General features: G+C 38.0%; 1 protein-coding gene across 1 annotated transcript in view; it reads right to left on the bottom strand.

Moving 5' to 3' along the window:
* The window catches only part of LOC5565745, a 583,865-nt gene that overhangs the window by 50,901 nt on the left and 512,214 nt on the right, over positions 1 to 20,750 (bottom strand). Inside the window, exon 5 of the mRNA XM_021852121.1 lies at positions 3,536 to 3,661. Coding sequence (XP_021707813.1) covers positions 3,536 to 3,661 — 126 coding nt within the window. The remainder of the gene's footprint in view (positions 1 to 3,535; positions 3,662 to 20,750) is intronic.

Consider the following 20,750-nt stretch of genomic DNA (forward strand, 5'->3'; position numbering starts at 1 on the left):
TGCAAAACATCTGAACTTAAAGACGTGTCCACCGATGGTTGCATTAGCAACGTCATAACAGGTTCTCCAAGCAACTGTTCATACGAAGTCATCTACAATCATATTCCAGTCATCGAAATGGGAACCACAACAGTACTTCTAAATGATGTACACGACACTCTACAAAATACCTGTGGAGCGACGAACAGACAGTTACGAGGCTCATATCTCATCGTATACGAAAACTGTTCTATCACCTTTCAGAACTTTACATTTACAAACGCTGTAACCAGAATCGTAGAACAACCGTTTTTTGCACCATCAACCGACCTAAACATATCCAGGACCCAAACTTATCAAACTGTTGGCATTAACAGAATACACCAACTTCATCTGAAAAACATCAAAAAATTGGAATTTCTGCACACAAAGACAGATGTAACATCGTGCTCATTGTGGGAAGGATTTTCATTCACCACAACATTGATCATTCTACTAGGATTCTACATCTTCGTTAAGGCACGTCAACAAACAGCTTCAGTTAACATCATCACACCTCAAGAAAAACCACAAGCCACTCCGCTACATTACATTTATCAACCACCGACACTTGCTGACACATACAGTTCTACCAGTCGTTGATCCAGGAGGCTCAACACTTCAAAGGGGAACTAGTTAACACCCATTCATTCGACTCATCAATATAACACACCGGATACCGATCGCCTGCGATGCGCTGACGCTGCACCACGCGCTGCAATCAACCCGTGTGGAATCTAGGCCGTTGTCAACGCCGTTCTGCTGCTTAGGTTGCATTTTATGTTTTCATTATAATTGAAATAAAATTATTTCTCACTTCTGTTTCGACCGTCAACGAGTCCGCGTTCTTTTTTAAAAACCCGAACAGGCCCCTCAGGTCTTAACTTGGATGCAGATAAAAACTTCCTAGGTTCAATGTAGTAATCAATTGCATATTCTTATGAGCAATAAAAAAGCAATAATGTTTCAACCAAAATTAAAAAAATATCGACCCGTGGAATTATTCACTTGTATTTCAACCAAGTATAATTAATCGGAAGAGATAACATTTGAAAAATAGCAACCAAGGTGTAGGAACGTATTGCTGTTCAATATTTTATGAGTAGGATTAATCAACATAGTATATACAATAGGGTGTCCCAAAATTTCACTTTGTCAGAAAACTTGGGGGCGCAAACTTTGAATGGTAGCCAAGGATGATACAATAACGATTTTCTGGGAGGGAAACTCTAAAAAATAACGTTTAGATGTTGTCCCGTTAAAATTTTTGAAAAAAAGTCCGATTTTCATGAGCAAAATTTTCTCAAATCTATAGTTTTTATATTTTTTGCAGATCCATTAAAATCCAATTTGGAAAAATAACTAACCTATAAGTTTTGCTTTAAAAATTTGCACACTTTTGTTTTGAATGTTCGAAAACCATGATTTTTTTTAACACATGTTTATTTTATATGGTGGGTATCAAATTCGAAGCTAGTGTTATTGTTCATTTACGGCAAGATTGTAAATTTTGCGAGGAAAAACTTTGCCGAAGAAATTATGCTACTAATTTTACGTGTTTTAGAGTTATTCAAGATTCACTCAGGACAGAAATGTGACTCTGAGTTCAAAGATTTCGAGCAAAACATACAGGTCATGATTTTTCCCAGATAGCTTGGACCCCAATGAATATGCAAAGAATATAAAAACTATGGGGTTTTACAAAATTTTGCTGAACTAGAAATATTTGTTCAACATTACTCAAGAAAATCGGATTTTCTTTTCTAAACTCTGAACTAGGTAACCTCTAAACGTCATTTCTCAGAGTTTTACCCTCACAAAAGTTTGATTGTAATATCCTTAGCTACCGTTTGGAGCTTGAGCTTCTTTTTTTTAACAAAGTCAGGGACTGAATCCTGAGAGAATTGAGAGAATCTCTCGCGTATCGCTCTCTGTAACTATCATAATATGCAGCACATTATGAGAGACTGTTTATCGTATACTGCTACAACTTTGATCAGATTGGGGGGATAGTAGTGCATGATAAAACTCCTCTTAACATGCTCCACACCTGGGGGACACTATTGCTTTTGGAAGTTCGTGGATTGTTTATCGTGCCAGTAAAGAAAAACACCTACCCCCAACTAGTTGCAGAATGATGATTTTTACAGCCTGTCAGTTAAGGGTTGTAAGTCAGCTATAATTACTCAACGCACAGCTATGCAAATTCTATCCAGTGTGATCTTGAACAATAAAAACTAAGATAATTTCTGGAGGTATCAATAAAAAATATCTGAAATATTTGAAGATTAATCCTTAGTAGATTTTGCGAGCTTACTGACGAGATACATGGTTTTCGGAGATTTTCTGTCGATATTTTGATAATTTCCCCCCTACGGCTTGTAAGGAACACATGAAATCTGCAATTACCTCCTGGCAATATTTTTGGCGATTTATTGGCGAAATTCAGAGTTATTCCATGTGAAGTATTTTATTCTTTGCACTCCTCATTCATTTCGACAGGGTTTTTTTTTCCAAACTACTGATCACAATATGCGTTGTTTCCAAGCGCTTCTTATTACTAAGTTTCAGACAATTCAGCCGTCCCCCTATCAAATTGGATCCTGGAAGTGCCAAAGTTTTTTTTAGTTAATTCTGAACCGTACATAAATGCAGCTAGTATTTTGTTTCAGACAATTGGATGGTGAAAAACCTCACATTGGTTTATCATTCTTGCCCTGCATGAATTGTTGAATTTTGTCAAGATGCCTTAAGGAAGTTCCTTGTCGTATTATTGGAAAATATAAGGTGAATTCCTGACTAAATTCATAGTAAACTCCTCCAAAAGATTACAGCAGGATTCTTGTATTGACGATTTCTCCATTGGGATTTGTTGTGGATTACAGCCATGTTTTGTTGGAGTGCCTGTCCAGTACATTAGATAACACTGCAATAGTAGCATTGTGTATATTGTACAACATAGTTGAGAAAACCTCGCTTTTCGATCACAACCACAGCTTGGTGCTTCTGGCAATGGTCAACTTCGTGGCGACCGGAAGGGAAAATTATTGGAGAAATTCGGTATTTCCATGAACATTGATTTTAAGAACATCCATCTTTAGGGGTCCGTGAGACGTTTGTAAAGCTTCAAAGGGGGTTGTGGCACCAAAAAGGTTGAGAACTACTGCTCTAGCGGAATCAATTGGTACAGTACCAAATTTGGGATTCATGTACTTCTATTGATACAGTTATGTCCTGGGTCTTTTTGGTTCTGGTCCTTTTCCAGCCATAAGGTCTCCCAAGTTCCTATTATTCAGACACTCAATCGCTACCAGCCCTGCGAGAATGCTGATGGTACTAGGCAACAGACATTCTCCGCACGACACCGAACTCGATGCTTTGGGGAACCAAACTTCGACAGAATTTGCTTCGGTTATTTTCGTTCTGCAATAATTAAGGCAACGAACGATTTTGCTTCCATCGAACAAAAATTCACCGGAAAACTCTGCTCTTTCGCGCTGTTTTTGGGCATACTTACGTGTTCTGATTGAGGACTAGGCGATGCCCAATTGTCTGGCAAACGCTCGGCTAGGCAGGGATCGAAACTGGACGGTCTCTTTTTGACAAAGTCTATCGGTAAGCTGTAGTCATCACAGACGGAAATCTGGAAGGAAAACAATCGGAAAAGAGAAAATATTATTAGTATTTCAAAGTTAGATGGGACAAGCGTTTTCAACCATTTTCAAAATTTTATTTTGAATCCTCTGCAGAGCTTTCTTCCTGGTATTACAACAGCTAGTTCATATTGGTACAGCATACAACATAGCTGACCTGAAAATTTGTTTGAAGATCAAAAGCTTGTTCAACAAAGTTTCGATTTCCTATTAATAAGTGGATACAATCATCTCATATATTTGTTACATTTGGCTTGAGTACCCTCAATGCGATTTTTGAAAGTTATTTTTTTTATCTAACATGAGTTCTGGATATTTCACTTTGAACAAACGTTCATTAAACTGAAATACAAATGTGTGCCTCTTCCTTCCAATAAATGTGACATAGTTCGCGATATTTAAGAGTTTCCGACAAAATGCGACAGTCTCTTTTCTTTGCGATTTAGAAGGAAACCTTGATATCCCTAATGGAGTTCAAGATCTTCTGCCTAAATCCCCGAAATTTGGAAAAACTGACAACGATTGGCGGCATCTTTTGCTTCCTCACTTGAATTGAGGAACCCAGTCTACGCGCGGTCTATTTTCTCTACCGAACATACAATGTCACCGTTGATGATCCCAAACCATCCAAATCGTGCAAACATCGAAACCAATATATTCATAAATATCAACAATCGTGACATCACGTTCCTGCGCCAACATTTTCATAACACCGACGATTGTGCGTAAATCCGCTCGAAAGCATTTTCCCCGAAGGCATGCCGATATTTATTAAATATTTGCCGAGCGAATTGCTAATAACACACGATGATAACATAGCCTCGGATGGTATAATTAACAACGTTCGTCTCCCCCCAGAGATGCCATATATTTACGAAAAACGTCATGATATTAAAATCACAACATTCCTCCGCGAGCCAACGAACCCCCATTTCGGCTAGGGTAGGTCTTTAATAGACGAGATTATTTATTGAAAACTGATCCATATCCACTGAAACGGAAATGAAAAATATCAAAACCACTTCTGTTGTTCTGTTTCTGAACAAACTTTTCAACTTGACGACTTTTTCCCGTACCGGTACCGCTGGGGCTGGCGTTTGTTTACAGTTATTACGGCTTAATAAATTTCATCATGAGCTCCCCTCTAAAGTTGTTTTTGCAGCCCCCGAGTGGAAAACTGCACTGTCCAATCATTTCACATTGGATCAGATCGTAAAATTAGGAGAGAAAAATATTTTAAATTTGAAGAAAATGAAGATGAGAATGAAATGGAAATTTTAGAAGGAAACATTCTAAATCGCATTGTTTTCACAACCCAAACTACTTTTTCAACTTTATTTGGGTTTTATGGAACTATTTCATTTTCAGATTTGTCGAATAAAATTTACTTTTAAACAAAATTTTCAAAAAAAAAAAAAAATGATCTACGGATGTATTTTGATTTTTTTTTAATTTCGAGATCATTTTGGAATGCGGACAACATAGCATTGAGCAACTGAAAATTATGTCAAAACATTTAACTTTTGCCCAAAAAATTATCATCAAAGTTAAAATAATATTTTCCTCCTAATTTTTCCATCCAGCCCAATGTCCAACGGGAGTCATTCGAGAAGCACGAGACGGTTTGAGTTTGCCTGGCCATAGATCATATTTGCTGTGACCATGGCACGTTCGAGTCGAACGTCGAATGCCCACCCACGCACGTATTTCTCTTGGTCCTGGTCGGGTCATACGTAGATGTCCGCACAATGCAGCAAGGCCAGCTTTTCGTTAGAGTGGAATTGCTACGAGCAGCAGGTATTTCCACACCGGATGGGATAAACCGAAACAATCGGGCGGTGGAAAGGTGCCACTAGACAGGAGGGAATATTGTTCGTTGGGTTCCTCCCCAGTTGGGTTCGATAAACGCCGTAATGTGAGTATTTATTTAAATAAACACAGCCCCTTTTCATTAAAGTCCGTTTCCATTATCACTGTGAAGAGTAGGAACGATATGTTCTGCTTGATTGCCATCTGTTGGTGGTGAAGCTGCAAAGTTATTGGTGGATACATTAACCGTTTTGAGTGAAGTCCCTAATTATTTTTTTTAAATTGATATTACTTTTTAACTATCATGTTTCAAAAGTGCAAATCAAGGTTAAAAATCTAAACAGGAGCTTTACCTACAAGTTTCGGAGCCCATTGAGAGATCCCGCCGATCGAAGGCGAACTGAATTCGCATTTTCAACCTCTTCCGATAAACCTTAGATTATGAAGTCGATCAGGCGCAAGAAGCTATGGGACAGAATGACATGCGACGGTTCTACGAATCTGTCAATGGTGTGCGGAGAAAAACAGCGCCGTCTCCCACCATGTGCAACGACCGCGAAGTAAACTTGCTGACTTCTAAAACAATGGTGTTAAACGAAGATATCGGAAGTGGGTCTGGTAGCAGAATTCAAATCGATGACTATGGACAAGCTGTGGAACCTCCAACGATAGATGGGGTAGAGAAAGCTACTAATGGGCTGAAGAACAACAAGGCTGCTGGTGGTGGACGAACTCCCGGCCGAGCTTCTCAAACACGGAAATGAGCAGCTGCACTAACACCTTCACCGTATCATTTCGAGGATACGAGAGGAAGAACAAATGCCTACTAGTTGGTTGGATGGTCTCATTTGCCATTCGTACAAAAAAGGGCATCGACTGGAGTGCGCCAATTACCGAGAGATAACACTCCTTAATTTGGCGTACAAAATCATGTCTGGAAAACTGTTCAACAGATTGAGGAGTCCTTTGTCGGCGAATACCAAGCTGGTTTTCGAAAGGGCCGATCAACGACGGACCAAATGTTTACCCTGCGTCAAATCCTAGATAAATTCCGGGAGTTCAACTTGCAGACTCATCATCTGTTTCTAGATTTCAAAGCAGCGTACGATTCAGTGAAGAGAAACAAGTTGTGGCAAATTATGTCGGAACATGGCTTTCCGGCGAAGCTGATTAGACTGATTCGTGCAACGCTTGATGGATCGAAATCATGTATGCGGGAAATTTAGTCATCGTCCGTAACCTTAGATGGATTGAAACAGGGTAACGTTCTTCTAACATGCTGTTTAACATAGCACTCGAAGGTGCTATCAGGAGAGCCGGTGTGCAGAGAAACAGTACCATTATCTCACGTTCTTACATGCTCCTAGGCTTCGCGGACGAATGACCGTCGAGCAGTGGAAGATGCTTTCGTGCCTTTCAAGAGGGAGACAGCGAGGATCGGGCTCACGATCAACACCATAAAAACGAAGTACTTGATAGCTGGTGGTCGACGTGGGTCCGGACGTGTTAGTGGTAGCGACATGGTGGTGAAAAGTTTGAAGTGGTTGAAGAATTTGTGTATCTTGCAAAACTAGTGACGTGCGAAAATGATGTTACCCGCCAGGTGAGTAAAAGTATTATAGCTGCGACTTAGGCTCCGTAACCAGCTGAAGTCTCGTAGCCTGCAAACGAAAACAAAACTCACGTTATACAAGACACTGATCCTTCCGGTTCTCTTGTATGGCCATGAATCATGGACGATAAAAGAGGTCGACCGGAAAGCGTTCGGGGTTTTTGAGCGTAACGTGCTGCGAATAATACTCGGAAGAAAACAAGAAAATGGCATCTGGCGGCGCCGCATAAATCATGAATTGTACCAAGTATATTATTAAGCTCATGAAACGCGGCTGCGTTGGGCTTTACACGTTGCCCGTATGCTGGAAGAACGACAAGCAAAGATAATATTCTACAAAGAATCCGGACGAGGCTGCGTTGGGCTTTCCACGTTGCCCGTATGCCGGAAGAACGACAAGCAAAGATAATACTCAACAGAGGATCCGGACGACGCCATTAAACCGGTCCGCCCGAAGAGCATGACAACAAGCACAGGAGCATCTATCATAAAAAGTCTCACATGGCCCAGGCGTGTGGCCGGCCCCAAAATGTAAGTGACGAAACAGAGACAAATGGCAGCCAGAGCGAATAGATCCAGAGATGACGAAATGGCGTAGAGGCATTAACACCCCATTAGCATTCCAGATAACCGGGGTAGGTGAAAGTTGCTAGCTTTGCTAGAAGTGTGAAAATTCTATAAACAAAATAGGTAGCACCGCAACAGCAAGACAGAGTTCAGCGGTCCGAATCATAGAAACGACTGTTACGACGGCGAATGCGAGAAGTTGAAGAATGCAGCATGGGCGAGTATAATGCAACACCGAATGAGAGCGAACGAGGTACTGCATAAACAGAGAAAGAAGCGCCAGCAAGAAGAATGAGATCGCTGTTTCGCGCTGAAAACACACGGAAGTTTTATGATGAACTGAACAGCTCGCAGAAAGGCTTTGTGCCACAAGCCGACATGACGGAAATCTTCGCACGAACAAACGTGAGGTGATCGAAAGGTAGCGGTAGCACTACGACGAACACTTTATTGGTGATGTGGCCATTAGCGAAGGTGGCATGAAAGTTACCTTGGGAGCACGCGCGGAGGACGCCTTCAGATCTCCAAGAGGTAGAAACGGAGTTTGGGCGGTTGAAAACAACAAAGCCGCTGCAGTGGACCAACTACAGAGCGTGCTGATAAAACCAGTGGTGATGCACTGGCAAGAGCGCTGCACTGAGTTATTGTCATGATTTGGGAGGAGGAAGTATTACCGGAGGAGTGCATGGAAGGTGTCAAATGTCCCGTCTACAAAAAGGGCGACAAGTTGGATTGCGCCAATTATCGTGCAATCACAATTTTGAGCGCCGCATACAAGGTACTTTCCCAAACTTTATGCCGCCGTCTATCACCAATTACTAGGGAATCTGTTGGGCAATATCAGGTAGGATTTATGGGCGAATGAACTACAACGGACCAGATATTCGCCATCCGCCAGATGTTGCAGAAATGCCGCGAATACAATGTACCTACACATCATTTCCGCATCGATTTTAAATCGGCCTATTATACAATCGATCGATATCAGCTATGGCAGATTATGCACGAATCCGTTGTCTCGGATAAACTGATAAGCTAAATCAAAGCGACGATGGAGCTAGTGATGTGCGGAGTTCGAGCGTCAGGGACACTCTCTAGTACTTTTGAATCTCGCCGACGACATTGATATTGTAGCACGCAACTTTGAGACGATAGCTGATACGTACATCCGACGAAAGGCTGAAGCTAGGCGAGTCGAACTGAACATCAATGTGTTGAAGATGTAGTACATAATAGCGAGGGGCTCAAATACTCAAAACAGTACGAAGAGCGCTTAAAGGGTTTATCAGATCTGCTATAACATTATATAAATCATGAATATTTTGAAATCGTTTCAGGCAATATGAATATGCAGTCAAGTGCCTCAGCATACAAAGCGCAAATAAAAGTGCAACTTACAATCAATTATCGCACACACCCTCCGACACCGACAATTGCGTACACACAATAGAGAATTAATTGCGACGACATAAAAATTAATTCACTTCTTCCACATTGCACCGGCATCATCGTTTTGTTCGACCTGCTGACATCATAAAATTGTCTGCTAACGAGCCTTCCTCGGTCTAGGAGCGACTCATTCAGGGTCGGAACCAGCTTGACAATTGTACCGACAACGGAACAGAACCAGCAATCCGATTCTGTGGGCAACTAATGGCACCCCAAACCCAAGTTTTCCCCGTCAAAACCCGACGATATCTGTCGCCAATTGGCATTGCGTCGGTCTTTTTCTACTGGCTGGCGTTTGGTCGCCTAACGGCCGCATTCAAAAACCTGCCAATCCCAACCGGATGCTGCTGCCAACATCGAACGGAACGTTCCTAAGGGCGAAAACAAAAGTTTGCCAAGGCTATAAAAATTCATTCCGACTGACGTTTATGGACAATCAATTAAATACAGTGGCGATCATTAACATATTTGTACCGGGTGATAATTGCTTTCTGCGGTTGAGTGTAGAAAATGGCAAATGAGCATAAATGTGGGAAAAGGTTTGCTGGGTCTTGCAAAGTTAAGAATTATTGAGGTCATCATCATGGAAAATAATGCCTTGATTTTGAGTATATGAAAACAAAGGGTTTCTTGAGAACTTTTTTCTTAAGAAACCACTTTGCACTGAAATAGTAGGGTGTGGCTTATTTTCAAAGTTCTCAAAATCAAAAGTTTGCGTGCTCTTCTGGATCCAAATAATATGAAAAGAGAACTTCAAAGATTCCCGACCAGTGGATTACAACAAAATTGTAGCACAATCATAGCAAGATTTGTTACAAATGGGGATTTTTTTTTATTTCCATACAAAGTGGGCCGAAGAGTCTCAGATTTTCATGAAACTTTTTCCACAGGCAGGGCTCATCAATATATGAATAAAAAAAATTGAGAAAAGTCAGGGTCACTTATTTTTCCGGAAAACTCAGTTGGATTTTTTTTGTTTTCCTCTGACACTACTTACTTTGAAAAATCATAACTCAAGAACGAAGCATCGTAGAAACAAAGTTTTTTTTTATGAAAATGAAAGCAAGTTTTCTCAGGAATAAAAAAAAATATTAACTGGAAAAAGTTTTCCACAAAATTTTTCACCGTTGAGAAAATTCGTAAAGAAAAGCCGGAATAACTATGCTCCAACTCGTGGAAAATTTTCAAAAAAATATTTTTGAAAATATTTTTGAGAAGATAATTTCATAAGCTTTAATTGCTGAAATTTTTGAAATGTACTTTTTTTCGTTTTTGAGTTATGGCCAATTTTGTGGAAAATGACCATATAAGCCTTTTCTTTGAAAACCCATATTTCAATCGAAGCATCGGAAAAACAAAGTTTTTTTATCAGAGCAATTGAAAATTTTCTAAAACATCTGAAAAAAAGATATGGGATTGGTTTTAATGAAGTATAAGTCGGAATGGATGATATTTTTCATGAAAAATTACACCGCTAAGAAAAACTGAAAAAACTGTTTCTGCCTCAATTTTTCATTACACTGAAAAGGGATTTTTTCTTTTCTATGGAACAAATAAGATTATTATTATTTTTGTTTATTTTTTTATTCAATTATTCAGTATATAACTTACATTTTCATCTTAATACTATCTATTGTTTCAACCGGGAAGATTTTCTTTGGTTGCTAACACCAGAAGATTTTCGTTTCTTTGTATTATTAAGAACAAAGCATGCTGTATTTTTTTGGTTTTCATGTGCATCTGAGAATTCACTTGCAAAAATGCTTCGTTCGTCTTTTGGTATAAATGAATGATATTTTTTTGTTCCAGGAATTTGAACAAGGTTAGAAAATCTTTCCTGAAGAAATTTTTCAGCCTCTGAATAGTCATTTTCAGTTGCAAAGATAAATTCCCAATCTTTTTTAAATCGGTCTTTTACCTTTTGCGACACAGCCCAGTAAAAAAATTGTTTGGCGTTATTAATTTCTGCTGACTTTCTAATACTAGCATCTCTAGCCATTCGTTTAATGTGAAATTTCAAAAATGTATGCAACCATCAAAATGATTTTAAAATTAAAGGAGAATGGCACTTTTTCCCAACCTCACATGGAAAAGGTCCTTGTGATGGTATCGGTGGCAACATTAAGCGATCAATTTTGTTTAATTTTTGTTAGAAGTACTTTGAGTTGTTGGAGAAATTTATAACATAATCAAAATAAAGTCAGTTATAATAATAATAATGGCTGTTTCAGTTTGAAACATAATTATGACACAATTTGTTATAAAAAATGGAAAACAATCGCATACAACAAATTTTCTTTTACTTCAGCTATAGGGAATGACCATATGTGTTATATTTTGTTTGATTTGAAACATAATGAGTTACATTTCTGTTTAAATATCTTATAACTTGAAAACTTACCTTCAAGTCGCTTGCGCCATTTCCAATACATTAATAATCTCAATAGTTTTGCGTCGAACAAATTCCTCGTTTTATATGATTTGAATTAAGATGAGCACACAAACTTTTAGCTTTGAGAAAATTCGAAAAATAAACTGCACCCTTTTAAAAAGGCTTTCTAGAAGCACTATAATACTTCGCATGATTCTCGCTCTAAAAGACCCTCCACTATTCGTAAGCTCTTCCGTGTCGCTGGTGTTCGGTAACCCTAAGTCCCTTGGTTTTTGCGCCAAAAGAGACCGTATGGTTGGAATTTACCTGCCCCATCGGACACTACAGCCAATCTCACAGGTTGGTATCTGGTATTTGGTGCGTTGTCGTCATCGTTGTCGGTTGGATACACTTTAATCTCTCAGCCCACCACTGTGCAGCTCATAAATCGTGAATTCTATTGTTTCGTTTTCATAATTCATTCCCCACTCCAGAAAAGCTTGTTCTATGCTTCGATGCCTGTGGTGAAAAGGGATGCGTAGGTCGTCTAGAATGGTATTTACATTGCTGGATTTAGGGAAGGACTTGCCACTGCTGCTTCGTCGTTGTCTGTAAAAGACTAACGTTTCATTTTGCCTTGTTCACAGAGGCTCTACTCTAACCAGGAAAGGAATGAGAATCAATCTATTGATGAAAAATGTTTTGTGATATTGAATTTTGCTCATCTTCTGGATCACACTCTAATGTCGCCCGTATGTTCATCCATTCAAGTGAAGTGAGGTGTGATGTACCTGTAGATTAAGGTTTATGAGATGGGTTTTCATTCAAGTCACTTTCAAACAATGATGAACATTTTATGTTTCTTAAGTTGAAGAAATTTTCAACCGAAAATAAATTGAGGATATATCAAGGCCACCTTTTCTCTTTAGTCTCCTGAAGCCTTATGCGTACGTATAGCAGTTATTACTGAAACTCAAAAAAGGAGGGGTACTACTGTGAAACAGTCCTGATATTGTATGGTGGTTCCGTGCCTCATACTTTATTTCGTGAAACTATCACATTTTAATAGCAAAATGGAGTGTATTTGATGAAGACGTGTTCGTGAATAAAGACGGAAGTGAAAAATTAATTGAATAAAGTGAAATTGATATGAAAATAGTGAAGTTTTCAAGTGATTAATTTCTGCCTAGCAGTCATTTTTTCGCGTCAAAATTTTGTGGAAGAGTACACTTCTGTTTAAATATGTGTTTGATGTTGCATTGCGACGCTGAGGACGTAGGTAGAATTTTCAATGGGTCGATGTGGGAGAAAATTACTCTTCATTTCAATGCTATTCTCTGACTTTTACTGTGCACTCTGTGTTGGTAATGTCTCGCTTTCCATCGCGTAGTAATTGAAGGAGGAATCACTGAGGTATTTTTGGAGAAATTTCCGGCATAATTCCTGTAGAAATTCCTTAAAGAATGGCGGAGCAATTTCTGAAAGAAAGTTGTCAGGGATCCCTAGAGTAATTCATGAAACAATTTACGGAAGAATGGTGAAAATGAAGAAATATCTGGAGATAATCCTAAGCATTTTCCTGGAACATTCCGACAAATTTGTGGAGGAACTTCAAGTAGAATGCAATGAGTGGATATCCCGAATAAATTCTGAAGGAATTCCAGTTAAATTCCTGAATTTGAAGGAACTTCCTAGAAGAACTACCTTAATGGACTCTCTGGAGAAACTTGCGAAAGAAATTTCAAAGGAAATTCCGAAGAAAATTCCAAACTTCGGAAACAAATTCTAATTGAATTTCCAGAGGAAATTTTGATATTTAATTTGAAAGCATATTTCAAAATTTACCAAGGAAATAACAAAGAAAATTTTGAAGGAAATTCCGAAGGAAATTCGGAAGACATTCCAAAAGAAATTCCGAAAGGAATTTCGAACGAAATTCCGAAGGAATTCCAAGAAATTTCTAAAAAAAAATCCAAAGGAAATTCCGAAGAAAATTTCAAACGATTTTCCGATTGAAATTTAAATGGAAATTCCATTGTAAATTTCAGAATAAATTCCAAAGAAAATTTTAAGGGAAATTTCAAGGGAAATTCCGAATCGCCAAAGGAAATACCGAAGAAAAAAAATAAAGTAAATTCCACACAAAAAAATAAAGGAAATTCCGAAGAAAATTTCGATGGAAATTCCAAAGAAAATTTCATTGGAAATTCTATAGTAAATTCCAAATAAAATCCAAAAATAAATTCTGAAGAAAATTCCAAAGGAAGTAACTTACAAAGAATATGTCGAAGGGAATTCCAAAGGAAATTCGGAAGAAATGGAAAAAAGGAAATTCCGAAGGTAATTCCAAGAATTTAGCATAATCCAAACGAAACACCGAAAAAAATACGAAGGAAATTTAAAACGAAATCTTGACTTACTTACTTTGGTCTTGCTGGCTCTACGAAATCTCGAAAAAATAAGGGAATCCCGAAGAAAATTCTTAAGGAAATTCCAAAGGAAATTTCAATGGAAAGTCTAAAGGAAATTCCAAAGAAAATTCCTTATGAAATTTAAATGGAAATTCCGAAGAAATTTAAAAGGAATTCCGAGAAAATTCTAGAGATCAAATTTTGAAGGAAATTTCAAAGGAAATTTGGAAAGAAATTCTGAAAGGAGTTTCGAAGGATATTCTGAAAGGAAAAGGATACTCCAAATGGATTTTCAAAGATTATTCTAAAACCAATCCTCAAAAGAAATTCCGAAGGAAATTCCAAAGAGAATTCTGAACGAAATTCCAAACAAACCAGCAATTTAAAAGTAAATTTCAAAAAAGTTCTAAAGAAAATTCCGAATGCAATTCCAGAAGGAAATTTCAAAGGAACTTTCAAGGGAAATTTTGAAAGGAATTCCAAAGGAAATTCTGAGAAATATTCAAAGGAATTTCCGAACGAAATTTCAATGGACATTTCAAAGAAATTTTTAAAGGGAAATTCTAAAGAAATTTCCGAAGAAATACCAAAAGGAAATTCTGAATGAAATTCCAAAGTAAATTTCGAAGAGAATACCTATGCAATTCTGAAGGTAATTCCAAGAAATTAAGAAATTCCGAAGATAATTCCGAGAAATTCTGGAGGTAATTCTAAAAAAATCCTCAAAGGAAATTCCAAAGAAAATTCTGAACGAAATTCTAAACGAATTTCCGAACGAAATTTCAAATAATTTCCTATGTTAATTTCAGAGGAAATTGTAAAATAATTTTCAGAGGAAATTTCAGAAGGAAATTACAAAGGAAATTCAAAAGAAATTCAGAAGGAAGTTCCAAGAAAAATGGATCATTGAAACTACCAAAACGGCCGCTATGGAAAGCATAGATAGCGCCACCGTAGCCTTGTGTGTTTGACAGAACAACTTTCGATAAAAATTAAAGGAAATTCCGAGGAAAATTTGTAATGAATTTTCAATGAAAATTCTAACGGAAATTCCGAAGAAAATCCAAAAGGAATTCCGAATAAAATTCTGAAGAGAATTCCAAAGGAAGTTCCGAAGTAACCTAGGTTATATTTTTAAGGTATCGAATTCAAAATTTTTGAAGAAGCTTCTTGGGAATATTCTTACAAGAATTCCATGGGAAATAATAATAGAAAAGTCTGTCAGGTTCTACCAGCCCTGTGAATTGTTTCTGGAAGGACTCACTGAGGAAATCCAAGATATTCTGGAGGAATTCCTTAAGAAGTTTCTGGAAAAAATTGAAGAGAAAATCGTTAAGATGTCTTCTCAAGAATTGTTGACGAAAATTTCGAAATAGTTTTTGGAGGAATTCTTAGAAAAACGCCCACGAAAAAACGCTCAGAAAAAATGAGGATATTTTATAAAATACATGGTGGATCTTTAAAAAAAATAAGTCCTACTATTTTTCGAAGAGCAAGAAAAATTTGAGCAATATTTAGAGAAATCTTAAAAAAAATCAAAGGAATTTTCGAAGGCATTCCCGGCATAATTCCTACAGATATTCCCGGAGCTATTCCTGCAGGATATTTTTTAGTTTTTCTTCTTTCTGGCGTTACGTCCCAACTGGGACAAGACCTGCTTCTCAGATTAGTGTTCTGATGAGCACTTCCACAGTTATTAACTGAGAGTTTTCTTTGCCGATTGAATATTTTTGCATGTGTATATCGTGTGGCAGGTACGAAGGTACTCTATGTCCTAGGAATCGAGAAAATTTTCTTTACGAAAAGATCCTCGACCAGCGGGATTCGAACCCACAACCCTCAGCATGGTCATGCTGAATAGTTGCGCGTTTACCGCTATGGCGCGGAATTCTGAATCAACACGGCTTTTTTAATTTAAACGGATTTAAGAATTAACACGGTGCTTTTTACACAGATTCCAGAATTAACACGTTTTATTTTTGAACAAATTCCGGAATCAGCACGGTTTTTTTTGCGCGGATTTTTTTTGCACGGCACGGGGGACCATGTTAAAGAAACTTTAGTGTAATTTATTTCTTTTTCTTTGAGTTTTCAACACTGACTTCTAACATGCCTATTGCTTCATTTCCTTGTCAGCTTTAGGGTTGCATGTTATTTCAGATAAAATTTGAAGGATTTATGCAGTTTTTAAGGGGTGCTCATTCCACCCCATTGGCCAAACCGCCCCGACTACCCCTAGTCGTTTGCTATTAAATGTTCTTAAATCGATTGAAATACCTCTTGAATTGCGTTCCCTTGAATTATCATCTATATTATAAAGACACGGACACCGTCTTCAGCCATTTAGCTGCACAGACTGTAACTTAATACTAGACAACGGACAAGCATGCTCCAGTGGTACAGCCGAGAAAAATTCCTTACGAAAAGTTTCAATTGCTGAAGCGGGAATCGAACTCGCACCCCGTGACACGATGCGCTTAAATGCCTGACGACACTTACCGCACGGCAACGAGGCCCACATATATTTTATTACACTTATTTCGTTTTATTATATGTTGGGAATTGGGAAGGGGTATCTCAGGGCATCAGGGTCCAGTTGCAGCTGGACGATGGAGTGGAGTGCCAAGTCTAGGAGAATGCGCTGTAACATCCTCGTAGATGGGTGCATATCTTCAACAATTGCAATGGTTTTGACGTGCCCTTCTTCTAACAAACCATCTCGTGGAAAGCTGGACAAGTAAAACGATTCTCATTATTCCATTTGTTGGATTTAACCGAGATTGTCTGTTCCTCGCGAGTTTCGCGTAAGTGTCTCTGCTTACGGATTCGCCATTCCCCTTGGCCCCTCATACAATGGTAATATGAATACAAATCATAAATGAAAATTGACCTTATCCAGTGGAACCGCATGCAGAGCAAGACTCAAGTTAGGATGGTGGCTACCTATTTACGTACATACATATAGCAGCTATTTCTGAAACTCAAAATAGATTCAAATTTTATTGTTTATCGAAATAATCGACTGGATGAAGCATCTGGTGTAGTTGCTGTCATCATCCATAGGCGTATAAAACATTATTTTTTATCGTCATTTCAGACCAAAGTTTTTGAAACTTTAGATGTTTTTGTTGAAACACAGCTTGATATATATAATTTCATAGCTTCAAACTGACATGTGGAAATTATTTCGTAATAAGTCGCTCATAAAGGAAGTGACTTTATACGAGTAGTGATCAATCCCATTGCCATGTGCTACATAACAAAGTGCTCTTCTTCATGAATGATGGTGTATGGTAAAAACAACCAAAAATAGAGTAATACATAAATAGTTTTCCATGCTCCGGAAGAAATAAGCAACTCCAAACATGAACTTAATCCCATTAAGTGACACACAAATCTTGGAATTTTTGTGATTATATGTTGGATGGTGAAGGATTTGATCCCATTTTATCATAAAACAAAATAATCCTCATCGTACAGCATTGACATTCAAATCTACAGCATCAAGTAGTTTGGTGCTTTAAATTCGATTTTGCTACAAAAGATCTACCCTTCAAGTTCCATATTTTTGCACCATCTGTATGCAAATGATTCCCACTTCCCGTCTGAGATCCTTTTCCCAGATATAAGAAATTGAATCAAATTGATTTGATTGTAGTTTACCAATTCCAATTGTGTATTATTGATATCATCGACTTAGAGTGCCACCCGTTACCAAATATATTTTCCACATATGGTTCACCCGAAATGGCAATGTTGTGGCGTCACCAGCAAAGCAGTGGAGGTAATCTGCGTTGAATGTAACTCTCCCTACCTCCATTTTCCAAACTAGTGTGCAGAGCCACCAACGTTCACACCACTCAAATGATTACCTTTTTGCATGTTGCCATCGCTTGCAACGCACTTGTTCCGCATCGCACAGTAAAAAATAAACTGTTGTATCACGCCAATCTAGCTACACAGCAGTCCTGTCGCAAATATGGTGTACAATTACATATTTGAAACGAATTTAATCAACCTGCTACGTGAATAGGAGTCTTGCAATCGATAGAATCGGTTTGAGAAGGTGGCTAACAAATATTTGAAAGTTTCAAGTGGAGCCTTCCTTAGCCAAGTGATTAGAGTCCGCGGCTACAAAGCAAAGCCATGCTGAAGGTGTCTAGGTTCGATTCCTGGTCGGTTCAAGATCTTTTGACAATGGAAATTTCATTGGCTTCCCTGGGCATAGAGTATCATATGATACTATGTAGTACCTGCCACAGTTTGAGCGAAATATTGTTGTAAAATGTATGTGATCGAATTCAAATATATCTAATTATGGATACATACTTACTCAAAAAAAATACGTCACCGCCATTAATTTATTTTCTGCTGTGTACTTCAAATAAATCGTACCTTCGTTAGGGCGGCTTGTATGACATTGTGTTCCCGAACCACCTTATTTAGCTTTCACCAACAACGAAGTATGAACTGTAGTCAGCTTTGGAAAAACATGGTTCAGTATTGGAAGCGTTCGCGGCTCCTGTTGGAAAAACATGTTTATCAAATCTGATGCGAACAATTTCACCGCAACTCCGAAAGCCGCGAATCGCTGACAGAGCACCAAACCAAAAGCACCGGGAAAATGAGAGCCCTTCTCCCACCCATCCGTGCGGTGGAGCATATTTCAAAACGTTTAATTAAATTTAAAATTATGTGCTCTTTGCGCGTATTATCTATGGTTTTAGGCGAATTAAAATAATGGATGCTGGGTAAATTATTGGTTTATGGGGATGCGATCCGACAGGCTGACGCCACAAATGGAATGTTATTTTTATGCTATCGACACCTAAATGACGTGGAGGATGACTAACGAGGGCGGCTGGCCACTACAAACTTGTTTACAGGTTACAAGAGATGTTTTTTTATTGGATGAGTGAAACGTCTCATCTTAGTTTTTGTAAAACTAAATGTTCACTAAAAAACTTTCCTGTTTTTCATTTCTTTAAAATTACCTTATTTTAAATATTTTATTAGTATCATTTTAAATATTACATTCATTTCTTATATCTAGGTGTTCTGCGTTAGACAATACTATCATCCTAACTGGGTAATAAAAATCAAGCTTTTATTACCATTTTGTTAACAACATATTACATTTCATTTGTCGTAGCGGTTTGGAATATTTAGTTTTTACAGTGAGTTAATTTTAGCTTTGTTTTAGAAAACAAAACGCTTTCAATTAACTTTACCTAATTTAATCTAGAAATACAACGCATTCATCGTGGCAAGAGAGAATTCCAAAGATTTTTGTATAGAATTATTAATAATTTAATTCGACATTTGTTCCAATGTTTCAACATGGACTATTCTATGTCATTCATTAGTACTATATCAGGGAGGGAGCTCAAGAATTATTTTTAAAATTTTATTTTGAATCCCCTGCACAGCTTTCTTTCTAATATTACAACAGCAAATCCATATTGGCACAGCATACAACATGCGTGGCCTGAAAAATTGTTTGAAGAAAAGCTTGTTATTAAGAGAAAGTTTTGATTTTATTTTAAAAAGTGGATTAGGACATTTACCATATTTGTTTTATTTGGCTTGAATGCCAACAATGTGATCTTTGAAAGTTATATTGTTATATAGCACCAACTTCATCTAACCAATTTATTGTAACCCCTTTCATCGTGACGATATATCTATTTGAAGGTTTCAAATAAAGAGTTTTTGAGGTATGTGAGAATATTGTAAGCTGAGTTTTGAAAGAATAAGGAGAAATCTTGCATTTTTGCAAGTATGAAGAAAAAAATATCCAAACTTGTTTGCAATCGACTACAGATGACACGCAGGCTTCGTCCTTTGGCGGAGAGGCCTGTGTCATCCGCAAACAAAGATTTTTGACATCCCTGAGGTAGCTCAGGTAAGTCAGATGTGAAAATATTGTATAATATTGGTCCCAAAATGCTGCCTTGGGCACACCAGCTCTTACAGGAAGTCTTTCAGATCTGGAGTTCTAATAATTAACTTGAAGCGATTTGATGGATAACTTTGGATTGTTTCAAAAGTTTATGAGTGGTCGAAAGTCCATGGCGGAAGCCGAACTGTTCATTGGCAAAATTGAATTTTCGTTGATGTGGACCCTCATTATGTTCAAAATGACATTTTCAAAGAGTTTACTGATGGAAGAAAGCAAACAGATTGGACGATAGCTTGAAGCTGGTTTTACAATTGGTACAACCCTACTTTCTGGAAGTTTCTTGATGAGGATGTAGAAAATTACTTATAAGACGCGACGTGAGACAGGACACAACACTTATTGTTCTTAGGGGTGCAGACATTTGATGAAATCGGTCGCATTGCCACTGGATCCTTATGTATTTTTGGAAGACAGTATAGAGAAGCAACTTTCGGATTGGGTACCTGAAACCTCCGTTCCAGATAATCCTCCCCCACAAGTCGTGCAACTCTATGACGAACGGTGTTAGCCTCTTCCACCATTGCATTGAGAGGATCTTTGGGTTTCCCATTCCCATTTCGGTGTTCAGCAGCAAGCTGCGTTTCATTCCATGGCGCACCGGCTTTATAATATACCCATGGAAAGAGAGGATTTTGTGGAAGAGAGAAATCGAATTCACAGAGCAGGCGAACTGAATGGTCACGGTAAGGAGTTCGTAGATAAAATTCTACGAAAACATGAAAGGAAAAAACACAGGAAAAATGCCACAACACTGATATCGACAAAAGACGAGGTTAAAGAATTAGTCTCCCGTTCTACCCAAAGATCACCAACCCAATCCAAGCAGTTCTCAAACACCACGGTTTTCATGTAGTCTACAAAAGCAACAACACACTAAAAGATTTGTTATGCAACCTGA

The sequence above is a fragment of the Aedes aegypti genome, chromosome 3 (genome assembly GCF_002204515.2).
Source record: "Aedes aegypti strain LVP_AGWG chromosome 3, AaegL5.0 Primary Assembly, whole genome shotgun sequence".
Taxonomy (NCBI): Eukaryota; Metazoa; Arthropoda; class Insecta; order Diptera; family Culicidae; genus Aedes; species Aedes aegypti.